Here is a 21,593-nt window from a genome sequence, read left to right as displayed (position 1 = left end):
GCATATTGTCACCCTGCTTATTTAACTTATATGCAGAGTACATCATGAGAAATGCCGGGTTGGATGAATCACAGGTCGGAATTAAGATTGCCGGGAGAATTATCAACAACCTCCGATATGCAGACGATACCACCCTAATGGCAGAAAGCGAAGAGGATCTCAAGAGCCTCTTGTTGAGGGTGAAAGAGGAGAGTGCAAAAGCTGGTTTGAAACTCAACATTAAAAAAACAAAGATCATGGCATCTGGTCCTATCACTTCCTGGCATATAGAAGGGGAAGAAATGGAAGCAGTGACAGATTTTACTTTCTTGGGCTCCAAGATCACCGCAGACGGTGACTGTAGCCATGAAATTAAAAGACGCTTGCTCCTTGGGAGGAAAGCTATGGCAAACCTAGACAGCATAGTAAGAAGCAGAGACATCACCTTGCCGACAAAGGTCCGTCTAATCAAAGCTATGGTTTTCCCAGTAGTAATGTATGGCTGTGAGAGCTGGACTATAAGGAAGGCTGAGCGCCGAAGAATTGATGCTTTCAAACTGTGGTGCTGGAGAAGACTCTTACGAGTCCCCTGGAATGCAAGGAGGTCAAATCAGTCCATCCTAAAGGAAATCAACCCTGAGTGCTCATTGGAAGGACAGATAATGAAGCTGAAGCTCCAATATTTTGGCCACCTCATGCGAAGAGAAAACTCCCTGGAAAAGACCCTGATGCTGGGAAAGACTGAAGGCAAAAGGAGAAGGGGACGGCAGAGGATGAGATGGCTAGATAGCATCACGGATGCAATGAATATGAACTTGAGCACGCTCCGGGAGAGAGTGCAGGACAGGAAGGCCTGGCGTGCTATGGTCCATGGGGTCACGAAGAGTCGGACACGACTGAACGACTGAACAACAACAACATCCCACTGGTTCCAGGCTCAGGGCCTGCTGTGGGCTTCGCATCCAAGAGCAAAGCAAAACAAGAAATGCTCATTTTGAATGATACGGTGTGCAAGGAAGGCAGACGCGGCCTGCACAGAAATTCAAACTTGAAAAGCCTATTTGTGTGGGGGGGGTAGGGAGCAACGCCACCCATAATTCCACACAGTCACGAAGAAAAACAAACTCAAAGAGGGAGCTACCGCCACCACCACGTGTATGCAATTCCAGAGAGTCACTGCCTCTGGACACCTCCCATAAATACAGCTCATGGAGAAGGGGTGTTGTTGTTCTTACCCATCTCACCTGGGCCATTATTGCCTGCAATACTCCCATGCATTCCTTTGCTTCAAAGGAAGAGTCTGCAGTCATGCCCACAAGGAACAGAGCGAAAGCGTGCGTGGTTAATTGCATGCTGCTAATTAGCATGCTGATTACTGGGCTATTTCCGACATCGCCTAAATGTTACAACACACGGGCCGAGACACGCACAAACTAGCAGAGTGATTCAATTCACTTGAGGAAAGAGAGCGAAAATACTAGGCCAGTTCACTCTGTAACCTTAACTAAAGCCATGTCGGTCGCGAGACATTAAAAATGTGATGTCCTCATTCATCATGTAATACTAATGAAAAGCATCCGTTGGGATGCTTCACATGTTATGATTTTCCTTCATGGAAGATGGATTAAACCTGCATGTAGGTCATCACATTTGTCGCTCCCATATATTTGTAATCGCTACATGTAAATACAGGAGGAAGCAGGCCGTTTAGGCATTATTTTCTCCCCACAATTCTCTGAGAGGGGGGAAGGTTAGGAGAAAACTGGAAACTGGAGAACCCATGCTTGAGCTGCCCCCAATCTCTCCATGGGGAGATGCTAACTTCTGAACCATGATCAATGGCTACTAGTCACAATAGGTATATGCCAGTTGCTGGGAAACATATGCAGGAGGGTGCTATTGCACTCATCTCCTGCTTGTGAGCTTCCAAAAAGCATTTGGTTCGCCATTATGGGAACAGAATGTTGGTCTGAACACTATAGGCCTGCTATAGGTCTGATCCAGCATGCTCACACATTCAATTAACTGCAGGATCTCCCTTGCCCTGGAAAATCCAACATTCAAATTACGGCTAGATAACCCTCTTCAGCTGTTCATTTCTCCCTGCAGCAAGAACAGCGGGCAAACAAGAATATGAACCCAAGGCCTGCTCCTAATCTCTCCTCAGGGAAAATCACAGGGGACACAATATCCATACAGGCTCTTAGACCACTTAAAAACAGAAAGGAGGCAGAAAGAACTGTTCTTCTAATTTTGTTATACTGCGGCCATCTTATTCCATTAAACTGGCTCATATAAGAGCTGACAAAGATCCATAAACGCTTGATTGCCATAGTGAGCCAACCCACTCTTCAGACCCTAATCACAGCTAATAATGCCCTCTGAAATGGACTAACAATTCAATGACGGGATTATTCAATTTTAAGATATGGACACTCCCCAAATTATAGTTAAAGATTCTTGTGAGCTTGGTCAGAATAATTCTTAGCTGGCTCAGATTCTCAAAATGGGGATTCTAAGAATGGTTCCTTATGGAGCAAGGGCATTTATGTGCAAATGCCCAGCTACAGACTAGAGTCCTAAATACTGAGCTCCAAGACCATCCAGCACCAAGTTGAACTACCAGGAATTCCTCTTGAGTCTTTTTTCTTGGAAGCCATCTCCGAAGCGAACAAGTGATGCACGTTGGGGCAAAAAATCCCAACTTCAAGTATAACCTGATGGGATCTGAGCTAGCAGTTACCAACCAAGACAGAGATCTTGGGGTTGTGGTGGATAGCTTGATGAAAATGTCAACCCAGTGTGTGGCCGCTGTAAAAAAGTCAGACTCCATGTTAGGCATAATTAGAAAAGGAATTGAGAATAAAACTGCCAAGACCATACTGCCCTTATACAAATCTATGATGCGATCACACTTGGAATACTGTGTACAGTACTGGTCACCATACCTAAAAAAAATATTGTTGAGCTGGAAAAAGTGCACAAGAGGGCAACTAAAATAATCAAGGGGCTGGAGCATCTCCCCTATGAGAGAAGGTTACAACAGCTGGGATTGTTTTGATTGGAAAAAAGGAGGGTAAGGGGAGACGTGATAGAGGTGTGCAAAATTATGCATAGTGTGGAAAATGTGGACAGGGAGACATTTTTCTCCCTCTCTCAAAATACTAGAACCCGGGGTCATCCCATGAAGCTGATTGGTGGGAGATTCAAGACAGAGAAAAAGAAGTACCTCTTCACACAGCGCATAGTTAAACTATGGAATTCGCTACCATAGGATGTAGTGATGGCCACCAATTTGGATGGCTTTAAAAGGGGTCTGGACAAATTCCTGGAGGAGAAGGCTATCAGTGGCTACTAGTCTTGATGGCTATGTGCTACCTCCAGTACCAGAGGCAGTGAGCCTATGTACATCAGTTGCTGGGGAACATGGGTGGGAGGGCGCTGTTGCGCTCGTGTCCTGCTTGTGGGTTCCTGGTCAACAGCTGGTTGGCCACTGTGTGAACAGAATGCTGGACTAGATAGACCCTTGGTCTCATCCAGCATGGCTCTTATGTTCTTAAGTTGCCTGATGGAAATGAATTTTCTTCATTCATAGCTACCATTTTATTTTCACTCCACTTCAAATCAAGGTTAAAACTCTACTACATTGAAGACGCCTGAAACTTGTATCAGGGGATGTTTTCTTAATGTCCATATTCAAAAGGACTTGCCCATATGATATAAATAGCTGCATACTTTCATTATGTTGTATATCGTTATTAGCATAAAAACTCTCACGGGAGTTCTTAGTCTCATTCTTTTAATAAGATGCAGGGTTGGCCATTGCATGAAGTGATCATTTTTTCTATTTAAGCAGTGGGAGTTGGAACAAAATATTGTGGTGTGGCGTGCTCCTGTTCAGAGGTCCAGCCAATCCCTCTTCCAGGATATGACACTCCATTCCATTCCCCCTTCCTCTTGACACTTGGCATCCTGTGGCCCGTCCACATTGCTTGGTCCTCATTGGACTGCTGGAGGGGGTTACCCCTTAGGGTTTTTTCCCCAAAAGATTTGCTGTGCTCAGACTTTGAGATTCCCCGAAGAATGCTGATACTTCCCTCTTGCTTTCAGTGGCCTCGTTTTGCCTACAATCCTGTTGACGCTCACCAGCTGCATTTACTATTAGAGGGAATGATGACAGGTTATTCCTAAGGCCACACAATTTGCTCTATCAATAGCTACAATTAAGATCCACAAAACCTCCTGATGCACTAACTGTGAAAAAAGTCCTATAACTCCCAGCATGCTCCAGCCAGCCATGCTGGTTGGAGCAAGTTGGGAGTTGTAGGACTTTGTTTCTGTCTAAACATGCATAAAATTGCACCCTAAATTGCAAGGGTGATGAAATGATATAATTTGGCATGGGCTAGTCTGTTCTATTTGCCTGAAGGGAGGGGAGAGACTTTTGAGGCCAATCCTTCCACAATTTGGCTCCTCCTCTCCCCGAAATATTTCTGTCAGCAGCCAATTCCACCTGCCTATTTCTGAAGGAGAAGCCAGACAGCAAAGCCCACTCCATTAGGTCAGCTGGGACCATAGCATCATTTCAGTGGCAATTCCAGCTGATCACAATAAAACCAATAGTGTAACTTTAAGAATGGGTACATAAGTTACTTTGCCGTCCTCTTCCTTTTCCACTTTTTCCTCTTGTATCATGTCTATTAGATTGTAAGCCTGTGGGCAAGGAATGACTTTTTTTTTAAATCACTACAACACTTAGAAAATTGTAAGTGCTTAATAATAATAATAATAAATCTATTTTAGAATCATGTACCTGGTTGTGTTTATTTTAATTTGTCTGAATATGCAATATTGCTTTGGCTATACAATAAAACTTCCCTAATTTAGATGTCACGTCCTGCCCCTAGAACTTCTTTTATACAGTTCAACAGTCCTAATATTTTAGAGCTAAACCATTTCACTAGTGTATAAAAACAAATATTATTTTCCTCCCCCTCATCAAGGAAGTCTAGTCAAATTGAAAGGGACAAACTGCTAAGCATGAGGGAAAAGGCCCTTGATCTATCAGTTACATTGGCAAAACATCACCGAGCTCCAGAAGCCTCTGAAATGAGATGCAAATTTCTATAAAAACATGAATAAACTGTGAAAATCTCAGGTGTAAAAGCATCAAGCCTCTTAGTTGACTGGAAGTTTTACCTTTTAAAAGCAACTCCCCACCCACTCTCTCTTCCAGCCAGCTCCTTACATATAGGAATTCAAGAACTATTCAGTTCCACCATTGCCACTTAAATTCAAGGTAGCATTACTTGTTCATGTAAGTAAAGACTACTTTTATCACCACCACTTGCATATTCATCCATGCAGGTTAAATGCATCAGTCAATAGGAAAGTGATCTGCTGGGGCAAGGGAGAAATGACAAACTTTATTTTGCCAACCTGTCTTCAGCATGATTAGGTCAATTGTATGAGAATGAACAAATGAGAATGTGGCTTTCTTCACATGGAGCTTTTATCCTGTGATTGAGATTGCTCCCTCAGGGAAGTTTGCGGGCCCTTTATATGACCCCATGACCCTCCAGGGCGTCTCCTGCACTAAATGCCCTTTGTTCCGTTTTTAAATAGATCGCAGATAATGAGCTATCAAATTACCCCCTTGTGTTCCGCTTGAGTTCCCACCGAGAAAAGAGGAAAAGCGGCAAGAAGAGGAGCGAGAAGGGCAATTTCAAGGCTCCTGCTTCCTTTCATTATGGTTCTTTATCTTTAAACTGGACTTCGACGGGACAGTCCTTCAAATACTGGACAGTCCTTGGACTACTGTAATGCACTCTACATGACGCTGCTTGTGAAAACTGTTTCAGAAATTTCAGCTGGTCCAGAATGCTGCAGCTAGACTGTTGACCTGGGCTGGTTACAGAAAGCACGTGACTCCCGTGTTTTAACAGCTCCCCTGGCTACTGGTCTGTTTCTGGGCGGAATTCAAAGTGCTAGTTATGACTTATAAAGCCCTATACGGTTTCAGACTGAGCTACCTGAAAAACCACCTTCTCCCATAAGAGGCTACCCAGGTCTTAAAGATCGTCAGGAGAGGCCCTTCTTTCAAAACCGCTGTCTTCAGAGGCACATTTGGTGGCAATGTGAAACAGGGCCTTCTCAGTGGCCGCTCCCAGGCTGTGGAACTCCCTGCCAAGGCTCCCTCTTTCTTGTCCATTTGCCAGCAGGCAAAGATTGAATAAAGGTTTTTATTCAAGCCAGCCTTCGGCGTCTAAGCAAGCCCATTGGGTTGCATGCTGTTTTTATTGTTATTGTTGTGCTTTTAATTGTGTTTTAATGCATTTGTCTTATTACTGTTTTAATCAAGTGTCATTTATGATTGCAAGCCGCCTTGAGTGCCATTTTTCTTGGTAAAAAGGCAGGGGGACAAATCAATCAATCAAATAAATAAATAAATAGAAATGCCTTTAAATAAAGGACTGTGATGTGTCAGCCCTTCAAATAGATTTAAAGAGATTTAAGAGATTTAAAAATTTAATCCTAGGCAAGGACCACAACTAGAAGGAAGAGGTTTAACCCAGGGGCCTTTCAGATATTGTTGGACTCCAACTTCCATCAACACCAGCTAGCATGGCCAAGTCAGGGATGATGGGAGTTATTGTCCAATAATATCTGGAGGGCCACAGTTTCCCACCCTTAGTTCAACTGTCCCCATCCCCCCAGGCACGATCATGACAACAGTCGCACATAACCCCGGCATTACAATTAGCAATAGGAAAAAGTCTCCCATTTGCACCAATGGGAATTCCCCTCTCCTCCACAACCCCAGTCACTAATTGCAGCACAGGGACAGGGATGGTTTTTTGTCAGGATCACGGCTGAGGAGGAAAAGATTAAGCCTCCCCACATGCAGTGGTCCTGATGGAAATAGCCCCTACGATTAACATTTTAAAGTCCCCTTAATGTGGCTGTAAGCCACAGAATTAACATGACATGTAGTTAAGTTAAGGCCTAAGTGATTGGCTTTACAGGTTTGGAAATCCCACTCTCCACCAGATGTTGATCACTGCGTTGTGGAACTCCTAGAATGAGCATATTGAAAGCGAGTGACACATATACAAAGGAATTCCTTCCACAAATTCTGTGGTGTATGGGATGGCTTTCTGGAGCGCTTTGATTACAACAATATTTCCACAGAGCAGCAACTATTCAGACCACATACTCTGACTCCTTGGCCACTTGACAAGCAGAAACACAGGCCCCCCACCCACCTCTTGTTTCCCAATGGTCTTTGAAAAAAACAGAAGCCTAGATTTTCAATAATTCTGCAGAAGTCCAAGACCATAACAACAGGGGCAAAAAAACAACAACATTCGTCACAGTTTTGTACCACCTGCAATCTTTATTGGGCCAGATGGTCAGAGATTGCCAAGTTTTTTGACATTAAACTCAAGCTTGTGTCTTTGGTCCACCGCTTTGGGGGGGAAAGGAGATACACAGAACAGATGTTCGGGGTGGGGGGAATAATCCTCCACAAGGCAGGAATATCCTGTAGCCAAGATTCAGACACATGAAAGCACAATTCAGTCTGAAAGAGGAGCGGCAAGAGCAGCCAAAATTGGCCTGAGCACAAACACTTGACCGGTACAGCACATCATAGCACCTTTCTCGAAAATCTAATTGGCCCTAATGTGCCTAATTTTAATCTAACCTCTGATGGTTTAAAAGCAACGCCTGTCCTCCAATAGGAAGAATATTCAATATTCAATTAATTATCATATGGTTTTAGGGGATATAAAAGAGAATAACAGATGGTCCTGTGGTGGAGTTTGGTCTAATCAAAGAGGGTTCCCTGGCAGGGAGACTTTGGGGATATTCAGTCAGTACTTTGTGCCAGGGCTGCATCAAGGATAGGCATGCTTGGGCAGCTGCTGACAACCCGCACCCCAGCAGGGGCCCATGAAAAGAGCCCCTTGGAGTTGTTCCTCCTCTGCACCATTGCAAACTGCTTGTTCAGCTGCCTCTCGCTCCAGCCCAGGCAATGGTGGTGGTGAGGAGGAGCAGCAGGAGATGCCACGGCCTCCTTGCTCACTGGCTCTCTGCCTGTCAAGCAAGCAAATGGCAGCAGTGATGAGAGAGAGGATGCAGAGCAATAGCAGCTGGTGACAATGGCAGTGAGAAGGTAGACTTACTGAGGGAGGGGACCCACTGGGGTGTCTTGCCCAAAGGCCCTCAAAGTCCTGGAGCCAGTACTGCTTTGTGGTGCCCACCTCTGTGACTCTAATTCTGGCTCTAAATAAAAAATGGCAGTTTGCCCACACAGTGTACTTTAGCCTTCGCAAGTTCTCTTTTGCGGTGGTAACTTTCACTCATTTTGGAATCCCGGCGAACCACAGACCAAGGCCACAAGGTAACCGTGATGCCAGTAGCCGACTCACAAACCTTTGGATCCATTCGGAGGAAGTTGTGTGGGCCTCTGCTGCTGAACGTTGACCTTTTAATGGTCTTGCTGTGGTGGAAGTGGTAGTACTCTTCCAGGTTCCCAATCTGTAACAAACAATGTGCAAAACAGAGTCAGGATAGGAGCCAGCCAGAACAATCAGGAACAGTTGCTTGACTTTTCATGTGGAACCAGCGACATGGTTTCCCCAGAAAATTTTGAACTGGGGAATTTTCTGGTGCCCTAAATAAAGCATGATCTGATTTAGCATGTTTATTTGACTAAACAAAACTAAAAAAACAAGTACCCCATGCTAATTTTATGTTCTAATAACTGTAAGTGTTTGAACTGAAAAATTTGATTTGGCACAAAATGAAATAAAGCACACTAAAGGGGCAAGGGAGTCCTACGACTTCCAGCAGGAGTTGTAGGGGCATGGGGCATGCTGGGGGTTGTACGACTTTTTTCTGTCTAAACATGCATAGAATTGCACCCTGAATGTAGCTTAAATGTTATCTTCAAACCAATTCAAAGCTTTATGTGAATTTTTTAAATCGGAATACTTGTAATAAAAAAAAATTAAGACAATGGATGAAATCCAAGCATGTCCATCAGCTGACGGAACAGCATCCACAGTGTAGCGGCTTCCCCATCCTGCCTGCAGCACTCCCCCATCTGGAGGGTCCCCCAACCCTGCAGAGCAGAACAGATTTTGGGAGTGCACGGGGAGCTGCAGTGGGGAGGAGAGGACAGGAAACACCCGCTGTGTGAGTGGGAGTCTGCTTGCTTGTCATTGGATGTAGCCCAAAAACTTGTACTTCCCTTACAATGGTCACTTAAATTCAAAGGCACTGAAAACTGTCGACAGGCTAATTTTAGCATTCCCAAAGAACTGTGCATGATATGCCATGGTTGTCTACTCAATGGATTTTTAGAAATGAAAAAATGATTCGCTGAAAACTAATGTTCTGAAAATTTCCCACCTCACATCACTGACAACAGCTAGGCAGAGCCTAATTCAATTTAGGCATGAAAGGTTAAAAAACAGCCCAAATATGTAATTATACAGATTTGATAGAGCTAAACCTAGTAGTCCTTCCAAAGGGATTAAAAGCTGCCTATGCTGAATCAGTCTGGACACTTGGACTGTGCTAGTCCAGCACTGCTTCCTAATAACGGCCAACTAGACCTCACTATGATACTAAGGACACAGTCCTATGAGTTGAGCACTTGATCACAGAATCATAGAATCATAGAATAGTAGGGTTGGAAGGGGCCTACGAGTCCATCGAGCATCCCTGACAAATGGCTGTCCAGCCTCGTCTTGAAGGCCTCCAGTGTGGGAGAGCCCACCATCTCCCTAGGTAATTGGTTCCATTGTCGTATTGCTCTTACAGTTAGGAAGTTTTTCCTGATGTTCAGCCGGAATCAGGCTTCCTGTAACTTGAGCCCATTATTCCGTGTCCTGCACCCTGGGATGATCAAGAAGAGATGCTGGCCTTCTTCTCTGTGACAACCTTTCAAGTACTTGAACAGTTCTATCATATCTCCCCTCAGTCTTCTCTTCTCAAGGCTAAACATGCCCAGTTCTTTCAGTCTCTCTTCATAGGGCTTTGTTTCCAGTCCCCTGATCATCTTTGTTGCCCTCCTCTGAACCCTCTCCAGTTTGTCTGCATTCTTCTTAAAGTGTGGTGCCCAGAACTGGGCACAGTACTCCAGATGAGGCCTTACCAGTGCTGAGTAGAGGGGAACTAGTACTTCCCGGGATTTGGAAGCTATGCTTCTATTAATGCAGCCCAAAAGAGCATTGGCCTTTTTTTGCAGCCACATCACATTGTTGGCTCATATTCAGCTTGTGATCGACAACAATTCCAAGATCCTTCTCGCTTGTAGTGTGGTTGAGCCACGTATCCCTCATCTTGTAACTGTGCATTTGATTTCTTTTTCCTAGGTGCAGAACTTGGCATTTATCCCTATTAAATGTCATTCTGTTGTTTTCTGCCCAGCGCTCCAGTCTATCCAGATCACTTTGAATTTTGTTTCTGTCTTCCAAAGTATTAGCTATCCTTCCCAATTTTGGGTCATCTGCAAATTTGATCAGCATTCCCTGCACCTCCTCCCCCAAGTCATTAATACAAATGTTGAAGAGCAGTTGGCCCAGGACTGAGCCCTGCGGTACCCCACTCGTTACCTCTCCCCAGTTTGAGAAGGTCCCATTGATAAGCACTCTTTGAGTCTAATTCTGTAGCCAACTGTGGAGCCACCGGATCGTTGTTTCATCTAGCCCACTTTGAGCTAGTTTGCTCATCAGGATATCATGGCCAGTGTGGCGTAGTGGCTAGAGTGTTGGACTGGGAGCCCAGAGATCCGGGTTCTAGTCCCCACTCGGTCATGGAAGCTCACTGGGTGACTTTGGGCCAGTCAGAGACTCTCAGCCCAACCTACCTCACAGGGTTGTTGTTGTGAGGATAAAAGGGAGAGGACGAGGATCATGTAAGCCGCCTTGGGTTCCTTGCAAGAGGAAAAAAGTTGGGGTATAAATGCAATAAATAAATAAATAAATCATGGGGCACTTTGTCAAAAGCTTTGCTGAAGTCGAGGTATATGATGTTGAGCAAACAGTTGGATGCACCTGATCTCATCTGATCTCGGAAGCTAAGCAGGGTCAGCCCTGGTTAGTACTTGGATGGGAGACCGCCTGGGAATCAGGTTTCCTGCACTGAGCAGGGGGTTAGATTCGATGGTCTTGCAGGCCCCTTCCAACCCTGTGATTCTAGGATGTGGAGCAAAGGGTTGGATGCGCCTGATCTTGCCTAATCTTGGAATCTAAGCAGGGTCAGCCCTGGTTAGTACTTGGATGGGAGACCGCCTGGGAATCAGGCTTCCTGCACTGAGCAGGGGGTTGGACTCGATGGTCTTGTAGGCCCCTTCCAACCCTGTGATTCTATGTCTACAGCATTCCCACGGTCTACAAGGGAGGTGACTTGATCAAAAGATGAGATCAGATTTGTCTGGCAGGACTTGTTTTTGACAAATCCATGTTGGCTTCGCGTAATCACAGCATTGTTGTCAAGGTGCTTCCAGATGGATTCCTTTATCATCTGCTCCATAATTTTCCCAGGGATTGATGTCAGACTGACTGGTCTGTAGTTCCCAGGTTCCTCCTTTTTACCCTTTTTGAAGATAGGGACAATATTAGCCCTCCTCCAGTCATCTGGCACTTCCCCTGTCCTCCATGATTGCTCAAAGAGAATAGACAGCGGTTCTGAGAGTTCTTCTGCCAGTTCCTTTATTGCTCTAGGATGCAGTTCATCTGGCCCTGGAGATTTGAACTCATTCAAAGTAATTAGGTGTTCCTTGACCATATGCCTATCGATCTCAAGCTGCAATCCTGCCCCTTCAGCCTGTACTTCGCCTTTGCCAGGGGGCTCATAGACCCTCTTTGGGGAGAAGACTGAGCCAAAGTAGGAATTGAGCACCTCTGCCTTTTCTTTGTCATCTGTTATCGTTTTGCCATCCTTATTTAATAGCTGAACCACCATTTCTTTCCTCTGCCTTTTACTATGCACGTAGCTGAAGAAAGCCTTTTTGTTGTTTTTAGCATCTCTCGCTAACCTCAGCTCGTTCTCAGCTTTAGCCTTCCTGACGCCTTCCCTGCAATTCTGTGCTACCTGCCTGTACTCTTCCTTTGTTACTTGGCCTTCTTTCCACTTCCTATATGTGTCCTTTTTTGTTTTCAGGTCATCCCTAAGCTTTTTGTGAAGCCACACTGGCTTCTTCTGTTGTCTTCCACCTTTTCTTCTTGTTGGAATTGTTTGTGATTGTGCCTTGAGAATTTCCTTTTTTAAAAGCTCCCACCCATCTTGGACTCCTTTTCTCATTAGCGTCGCTTGCCATGGGACCTTACTGATCATTGTTCTGAGTTTATTAAAATCAGCTTTCCTAAAATCCAGGATACGCGTTTGACTACACTCAGCTTTTGCTTCCCTTAGAACCAAGAACTCAAGTACAACATGGTCGCTTTCCCCCAGAGTTCCTGTAACTGCTACTTTATCCACTAAGTCATCTCTGTTGGTTAGGATCAAGTCAAGGATAGCCGATCCTCTAGTTCCTTCCTCTACTTTCTGTAGGAGGACGTTATCCGCCACACGAGTCAGGAATTTCCTGGAGGGGCCATGTTTTGTCTCCCAACAAATATTGGGGAAATTGAAGTCCCCCATTACTACTACATCATGCTTCCTTAAAACATTGGCTATTTGCTTTTCAAAAGTTTCATCCTTGTCTTCTCCTTGATTGGGTGGCCGGCAGTAGACTGCGACCACCAGGTTCCTTTTATTCTTTGCTCCATTTATTTCAACCCAGATGCTCTCGATGGGGCTACCAAGCTCCTCCTCCTGTATTTCTATGCAGAGATATGTATTTTTCACATACAGTGCAAGCCCACCTCCCTTTCTGTTCCTCCTGTTCTTTTTGAACAAGTCATATCCTTCAATTGCTGTATTCCAGTCATGAGAGTCATCCCACCAAGTCTCAGTTATACCTATCAGGTCATAATTTCCCTCTTGTATTAAGAGTTCAAGTTCGTTCTGTTTGTTTCCCATACTCTGGGCATTAGTATATAGACATCGAAGACCATGTGCTTCATAGTCTGGCTTTCTTCCTACATGTGTCTGAAGACTATTATTGGGCGCTATCAGAGCTGTTCTCTCCGTTGCAGTGCATGCGCCTTCGTCCATTGTTACCCCCAACATTACATCTCCCTTCCCCGTAGGATTCAGTTTAAAGCCCTCCTGATGAAGTTCTTCATGCTGTGGCCAAACACATTCTTCCCATCCTTTGTGAGGTGCAACCCATCCCTAGCCAACAGCCCATCTTCCAGGAAGTATAGCCCATGGTCCCAGAATCCAAATCTCTCTCGTCGGCACCACCTTCGTAGCCAGTCATTCACCCGGAGTATTTTTCGTTCCCTTTCTATCCCTCTTCTAACTACTGGAAGGATGGATGGGAAAACTATCTGGGCCCCAAAGTTCTTGATTTTCCTTCCCAAAGCTTCAAAGTCTGACGTGATCTCTTCGTAGCTCCATTTGGCGGTATCATTTGTTCCCACATGGATGAGAAGAAAGGGATAGCTGTCAGTGGGCTTTATGAGTGCAGGCAACCTTTCAGTCACGTCTCTAATCTGTCCTCCCGGGAGACAACATACCTGGCGAGTCCACGGGTCTTCGCGACATACTTGGGTCTCGATCCCACGCAGCAAGGAGTCTCCCACTACTACCACTCTTCTCTTCTTCTTCTTGTAGGCCTGGGTTTCATCACCTCTGTTTGACTGACCTTCAGCCTCTTGCTCACTCTCATGCAGGTTCCTCTGTGATTCTTCCTCTGCAGGCTGTCCTCCAGTCTCATCCGCAAGTACCTGGAATCGGTTCCACAGCTCCACTGCTTCCACTGGTGCAGAGTGGCGTCTAGTTCTTCTTCTCCTAGCTGTCACCCTTTTCCAAGGAGTATCCTCTACTCCATTTTTCTTCACCTCAGCATTTCCCACTGCCTCATCATGATGATCGTAAGCCCCTGAACTTGAAGGCTTACAGTAATCTGATGAAGGGCGGGAGGAGTGGTGAAGACGATCTTTGCCTCCCTACCCTCCCACCCTGCATTTTTCACTTTTTTGCCCTTCGGAGGGGAAGGGAAAGAAGCTGGGGAGCTCTCTGGATAACTCGTATCCTGGACTCTCCAGTCTCCTCCCCTCTCCACCCACTGAAATGCTCCCTTTTCCCCTTCTCCAAGGTCGAGTTGCCGGTCTTGGAGGCCAGCCAGCGTGGTCCTCTCTGTGCTGGCTGTGAGGGGGAGGGGGGTTTGAGCTCCAATTCCTTCCTTTGAGTTCAGAGCGCTGCCTCCCGTTGCAGAATCCGAAATATCCTATGGCCCCTTAGATGCTGTCTATAGGATTGCTGCCTTAGCTGCCTTGGGCACCATTTTCTTGGTGGAAAGGTAGGGGACAAATCAAATAAATAAAGGAGCTCACAATCAGAGCAAGTTAGGGATAGTCTTTGCCTGGTGATTCACCCCGCCAAGTATTTAGAAGTGCAAATGAGACCAGCAACAAAACATTCCACTCTGGATTGCTTCTGTTCAAGACACTCCAATATGTTCCCACTCCTCCATGGTTTTCCACCCAATCCGCAAAGGAAAAACCGGGGGGGGGGGGGACGACGACACATGCATGTTGTCCACCCCTGTTCTAGACTAAAAAGAAAATCCCTCGATAGGTTTGCATTTCTGAAGTCACCCTTTGCTGCATTGTCTCCTGCTCTACATAGCTTTGAATTAGGGCTGTGTATATCTACTGTTTGCAAAGCAAGATTTCTGTACCAAAAAAACGCTCACTTTTTTTGCAGCCATATTCAAGTTAAGCACATTGGACTGAGCCATTGTCCGCGAGAAGATACTGGGTTGCAGGGGCCATCTGTCTGCTATTCTGGTTAAAGACATTATGTGGATAGATGAGGTAAGGATATTTAATCTCTTGCTAACTGTAGGAGCCAAAGCAAAAACCAAATAAAAATAGCACTTCAGAAATGCAGACAGCAAAACCATCCTTCCTCATTCCCCCCACCCTCCATAATCGCAACACAATATGCTTGATCCAAAACAGCCCCCAGAGTTCCATAGGAGTCAAGAACTTGGAAGCAAAACCCTCAGGAAACCATCTGCCCTTCACAGGTGCACACACATAAACACAGATGAAGAGCCATAGCTACTTTACCACAGCAGCAGCATCTGCTGCACTTACACTGAAAGAATGTGTTATGAAGAGCAGCAAACACATGCCGCTCAGAGAGAGACAGCATTCAAGGTCTTCAGACAGAGGCAGCTGCAGGGGCGACCATTCCAATTCCTCTCCAATGTTTAGAAAAAATTAATCACAAATTAACTCAATGAGGAGAAAAACCATACTGACACAGGTTGAATTAAAAATCAAGCCCAACACACATCCTTAAGAAACATTTTTTAAAAAAATTATAGGATCCATCTTTAATTGTGTGACAGTCCAAGAAAAGAAATCTTAGTTCCATTAATCTACTAAAACTCCCATGATTAATCAGTTAAACCTGCATAAATCTGTACTGAAATAAATAAAGCAATGCTGGGGAAGGAAAAAAAAATACTTTTACTTGTTTTTTTTGTAATGCATGCTTATGTTCTCAACAGGCACCATCTTAAAAGAAGCAGACTGTCCTGTGAGGGATAGGTACATAGATATATTGAAGTTTATGACACAGCAGCATCCTGTGAAAGAGAGAGAGACAGAAGACTGCCACTTCTAAGATGGTGCCTACCATACACTTGTTGAGTATGGGCTGTTGTTGAATCGTGGGTTGTGGTTATATGCAAAACCTGCACTATGGTTTAGCTATGGGTTGTTCATGGTGAACAACCATGGTTTGTTGTTGGGTTGAGAACCCTGGGTTCTTCGTGGTTAACAACCCATAGTTAGACCACAGTACAGAGTTCAACAACCCATGATGCAATGACAAACCATACTCAACTTGTACTCTGGATTATTGTTATGTGTGAACCTTGTCACAAGCTGTGTTTGCACATAATGTTAAGACCAGGTTTATAGTAACCATAATTTGTTGCTTTAGCATGAATAGTCTTGCAGGTGAGCAAAGAAACCATGGCTTGTTTTTGCTATTTCTGGTCCGCCTCCCTCCTGCACAGTTTTGCCAACTTTCAGAGCAGTTTCATTTTCAGGCTGCTCTTGCTAGGCACCTCTGTTTTGGAGCAGACATCAGTGCAAACAAACCAGGGAAAAGCCATGGTTCGGAGTTCACACATCATGACAAGCCATAGTTTAAACAAACCAGATTTTGTAAGCCAACAAGAAACCATGGATTCTATTTGTGGTTTTTAGCTGATTAACAAGCAAGCCATGGTTTGTTTGCGGGATGAGTTCAGGCACAAAGACAAGCTGAATTTCAACAAACCACATCATGGCATGTTGTTGTTGTTGTTGTTATTACTACTATTACTATTACTTATTACATTTCTATACCACCCCATAGCCGAAGCTTTCTGGGCAGTTTACAGAAGTGAAAACATTAAATACAATATAAGAAGTTTAAAAGCCATTTACAATTAAGCACACAGACAATATATCCAAACAACATATAACTAAAAAGCAACTTTGAACTGTCAGTCATAACTAAAGACACATCCAGGACCAATCAAAACTCATCATGTGCTGCCAAATGCCTGGGAATAATGTTGGCTCCAGGAGGACCTCATTGGGGAGCTTGTTCCACAGATGGGGGGCCACCACTGAGAAGACCCTCTCCCCCATTGCTGCCTTCCAAGCTTCCCTTGGGGGAGGCACTCAGAGGAGGACCTTAGATGCTGAATGTAGCATAAGGGTAGGTTCATTTCAGGAGAGGCATGCCATCAGGTATTGCGGTCCCAAGCTGTGTAGGACTTTATAGGTTAAATCCAGCACCTTGAATTGAGCTCAGAAACATATAGGCAGCCAGTGAAAGCGGGCCAGAGTTGGCCTTATATGTTCAGACTTTCTGGTCCCTATTATCAATCTGGCCAATGCATTTTGCATGAGCTGCAGCTTCTGAACCTTCTTCAAAGGCAACCCCATGGTATGTATGAACCAGGCCAATGTTTGTGAGTTCTTGTATTAAAGTATTAAGAATACTCTCATTCTATTTCAGGTGCATTTGTTGAGTAGCTGGATTCCTATTATACAGGGCTGAGGAACCTTTTTTCCTGTCAAGGGGAGCATTCCTTTATGGGCAATGGGGTGCGGAATCCAATGGGGTGAGGAATCCCTCACCAATTCTCTTAAGACCCACCAGTTCCATTGCTCAAGTGGCCCCCACTGCTTGCACGTTGGCAATTTAGCACTTCCTGGGCAATCCAAAATGAGTGGAAACACTCATTTCAGGTAGGAGGCAGATCAGCGGAGCTCACATATGGGAGCTCTGCCGACCTGCCTCTTTCCAGAAACGAGAGTTTCCACTCGTTTCAGGGCTTCCTCTAGGAAGCATTAAATCTCCCTTGCATATGCGGTGGTTCCCACTTGCACAACGGAATTGGCAGGACCCACCACTTGCAGAAGGGAATCAGCAAGGGTGTAAGCATCCTGTTGGATTCTGCCCAATATGTTGGGGACCATGTGCCAGCAGTGGGCGGAGTTTACAACATTTGGCCCTCAATCAGATTAGCTCCAGGAGTTCATAGGAGCTCTCCTAGGTCCTACAATCCCTGACTTTGACCAGCTGCCTGTAAATTGGTTCTCCAATAGCTACTCCCTCTTGCCATTTTATGATGCTGGTTATCCCCTGTTTTAGGTTGGTTCAACCATACCTTGTCCAGCAGCCTGCAGGCTCTCAGCCCAACCAGAACAGGAGAGTAAAGGGGCCAGAGTTTGAAAAATACATCCAAAGTGACCCAGTTCATCCATGGCTGATATGAGACCAACATTCTGTTCTCTAGACCACACTGGTTGAGAAGGACCAGCTCAGTGGTAGAGCACATCCTTTGCATGCAGGAGGTCCCAGGGTCGATCCCAAGCATCTCCAGGTGGGACTGGAAAAAACATTCTGCCTGAAACCCTGGAAAGCTACTGCCAGTCAGGGTCAAAAATACTGGGCTAGGTGAACCAAGGCTCTGACTCAGTATAAGGCAGCTTCCTATGTTCCTAAATGGCACCACAACCCTTGTTTGGAGCAGAGCAAGTATGTATAAAGAACATGCAGAATTAAAATATATACACATTTCTTTCTCTCCCTCCCTCTCTCTCTCTCTCCCTCCCTCTCTCTCTCTCTCCCTCCCTCTCTCACACACACACACAAACACACACACACACACCTGAAAAACCCTCAAGCTACAAAAAGACAGGGTGGAGGAAAATTCTAGCCAAAGTCAAACTCATCCCATTTGCAGACTTTCCATTTCAACCCCAATAAGAGGAAGTCCCATAACTCAGTTGTAGAGCAACACATGCTTTGCATGCAGAATGTCCTGGGTTCAATGCCTGGTGCTGCAAGTTAAAAAGGATCAGGTCGCTTCCTATGTTCTTTCCTACTTATTGGGAAATTCCATTCATTGCAGCAACACCTAGTGGAAAACTTGCAGGCAAGCGTCATCCTGTTTTGCCAGTTTCATGCATCACAACCTGCTGCTGTACTTTAGGAGACTTCCAGTGGCCTTCGCCCTTCGCAACTTGTCTCTGCAGGTCTAGTGGCATCACTTGTACCAGAACATCGCAATTGCTGTTGAATAAGCCAGTGTTGTCAGTTTTGCTGGGCTGTCATTTCACCCACTTGTAGAGATGACTGGCATAACTCATCCCTGCCTTGCACTGATTTAACATGAGGCTTTATAAGGCAATAGAAGGTCTGTGCATTTCAATTAGCAATATTTTGTCTAGCATCTATTTATGCCTGTCGTTGCAAATGTCTGTTGTGTACTTTTGCCATTCTCTTTTTATTATATGAAGTATAGCTATTTCAGTTTGTGTATGTACACACACATATATGACTGAAGTACAAATCAGATGTTTGCAATTCAAATGCATCTTTCTTTTCAGCAGGCGTCTACAACCCTCACATTGGTTAGCAATGTATTTCTGCAGTATTATTCTCCCTCCCACTGTTAAGAGTTTACATTTTCCAGACTTTATAATGTTCATTTAGTTATAAACTCTAAATCTAGTTCTAATCTGTAATCCCTGGGGTCTTCATATTTAGTATAAATTAAATTCATAAACAAGCAAGGCGAAGGAAACGCTCACATTCTCCACCACCCGCACAGAGCTACACGGTCCCCTGTGTTTGTCATTTGTAAAATCTAAATGCAAGATTTGAAATGCACCACTAACAAAATGGCACAGGAAAATAAGCAGCTGTCGGGGCAGAAGAGGCAAAGGGATTCAAGGCCAAAAAGAAAACAAAAGTTAAATTATGGAAACTGGGTTTTTCGGGCATGGATGATTCCTACAGGCTCTTGGTCCAATAGGCAGATGAAGAAATATTCCAAAGAAGAGCTCCTGTGAGCCTGGGAATACACACCTGGGAAATTATCCTAGCTTAATTGCAAGATTTCCTTCCAAAGTTAGTCTGGGAATCTTATCTCCCCTTTCCCCTGCCCCAAATACATCCTTAACAATATTGTTCAAGATAAGAACCAGCAGGCTGTAGCTCAGAGATAGGGAGTGTGTGGCCATCCAGATGTTGTTGGACTGAAAGGGCTAAAAGGAGCAGCAGTCCAGCAACATCTGGAGGGCCACACATTCCCCACCCCTGGTGTAGGGCTTTGAACCTGGATCTGCCCATTGGTTCATTTTGGCCCAGTATGGCCAACTTTGACTGGCAGCAACAACCCAAGGTTTCAAGCAGGGGACTTACCTGGAGAGACCAGGCTTGAACCTGAGACCTTCCATAGGCAAAGCATGTGCTCTACCACTGAGCCATGTTAGCTCCTCCATGGCTGCTTGGGATGACTACTCTCTTCGTGTAAGCCACCTTGCAAGGTTGTTGTGAGAAGTGGGGAGCAGTACCATGCATGCTGCCCTGAAGCAGCTCTTTGAGGGAAAAGTGGGGCAATAATGAAGCAAGACAGAAACTCCCCCCACTCTCCTCCTTTAAATCAGTGGGTTTCCAAAGTTTCACATGGACTACTCTCCCAAAGAACCTAACTGCAGAACATTTCGGGAGGGGTGCATTATTCTAGGAGGCTCACTCAGGACCGACCAGGCTGTTGGGCCTGCACAAACTAGCACATGCCTTTGAACATACCAACACTCCTCTCCACCTACAGACTGCAGGGGAAGATTGACAATAGTGATGTTCATTACTGACCTTCTCACCGAGGAACCCCCAACAAATTTCTGAGGAATCCCAGGGTTCCGAAGAACAGTTTGAAAAAGAAATGCAAGCAGTGGTTTTCAAGAGAGCCAGATTTGGTCAAATCTATGATTTGTTAATGTTTAAATATTGATGGTTACTGATTGCCAGGTGCCTGCAAAGGCAATAGTAAAGCAGCAACCCCTATGCAACTTACTTGGGAGTAAGTGCAATTGAACTCAACAGGTCATACTTCGGAGTAGGCATGCATAGCATTGCACTGTAAACTGGATATTGCTAGATAGCATACCAGTGTCCCCATCCAATGCACAAAGGTCAGGCCCACAGAAGTTAGGTACGTTTAGCTGGTCACAGGAGTCACAAAAGAAGGATTTCTGAACAGATATGAAGCTGCCTCAAGCACGGATCAAACCAGTGGCTCATCTACTACAAGATGGTCCATCTGATCTGCCAGCAGCTTTCTAAGATCTCAGAGAATGGTCCTTCCTAGTCCCCTGCCTCAGATCCGAGGACAGTGGGATATGCGGTGGACATGCTGGAAACTATTATTTATTTATTTAGTACATTTCTAATCTGCCCAATAGCTAATGTTCTCTGGGTGGCTTACAGCCAGTTAAAGAGCGAAAATGGCATTTTAAAATACCGTAAAAGATATAAAATACAATGCAAATATTTAAAAGAATAAAATACTATATAATAAACAGCACAAGAATCAATAAAATAGCCACATTAACTTAGAACCAGGACTCTAAAATGCCTGGGAGAAAAGAAAAGCATTTGCCTTGTGCCGACAACATAACTACGCAGGTGCCAGGCAAACCTCTTTGGGGAGCTTATTCCATAAGCGGGGTGCCACCACTGAGAAGCCCTGTTCTCTTGTAGCCATCTGCCTAGTTTCCTTTGGTGGGGGCACCCAGAGGAGGGCCCCTGAAGATGACCTAACGGTCCAAGCAAGTACATGGGGGTGGAGACATACCTCTAGATACTCTGGTCCCAACCCATTTACGACTTTAAAGGTGAACACCAACACTTTGAATTGGGCTCAGAAATGAACTGGAAGCCACTGTTATTATTGTTCCCATATGTCTGGGCCCTTGGTTTTTATTGATGTGTTTTATTTTTATTGATTTTCATTGGCAATCTGTTTTTATGGATTTTTAACTGTATTTTAATTGTAACCAAACGGTGTGTGGTTTTTATCTTGTATGCCACCTTGAGAGGGCTCTAGCTTTAAAGGCAGCCTAGAAATAACTAGATAGATAGATAATTTCCAATTGTCTGAGGTCACTTTCAGCCTGGCTAACCCT

The 21,593-nt window shown here is 44.9% G+C and overlaps 1 protein-coding gene across 1 annotated transcript in view; it reads right to left on the bottom strand.

Annotated features, from left to right (window-relative positions):
• PCSK6 (proprotein convertase subtilisin/kexin type 6) overlaps positions 1-21,593 on the bottom strand; it is a 117,921-nt gene that overhangs the window by 85,119 nt on the left and 11,209 nt on the right. Inside the window, exon 2 of the mRNA XM_084817382.1 lies at positions 8,416-8,520. Coding sequence (XP_084673508.1) covers positions 8,416-8,520 — 105 coding nt within the window. The remainder of the gene's footprint in view (positions 1-8,415; positions 8,521-21,593) is intronic.

Source organism: Heloderma suspectum, chromosome 11 (genome assembly GCF_057233095.1).
Source record: "Heloderma suspectum isolate Gila_16-S chromosome 11, 16-S_ref, whole genome shotgun sequence".
Taxonomy (NCBI): domain Eukaryota; kingdom Metazoa; phylum Chordata; class Lepidosauria; order Squamata; family Helodermatidae; genus Heloderma; species Heloderma suspectum.
Note: the sequence above shows the minus strand (reverse complement) of the source record. Positions and strands in the feature narration are given on the sequence as shown.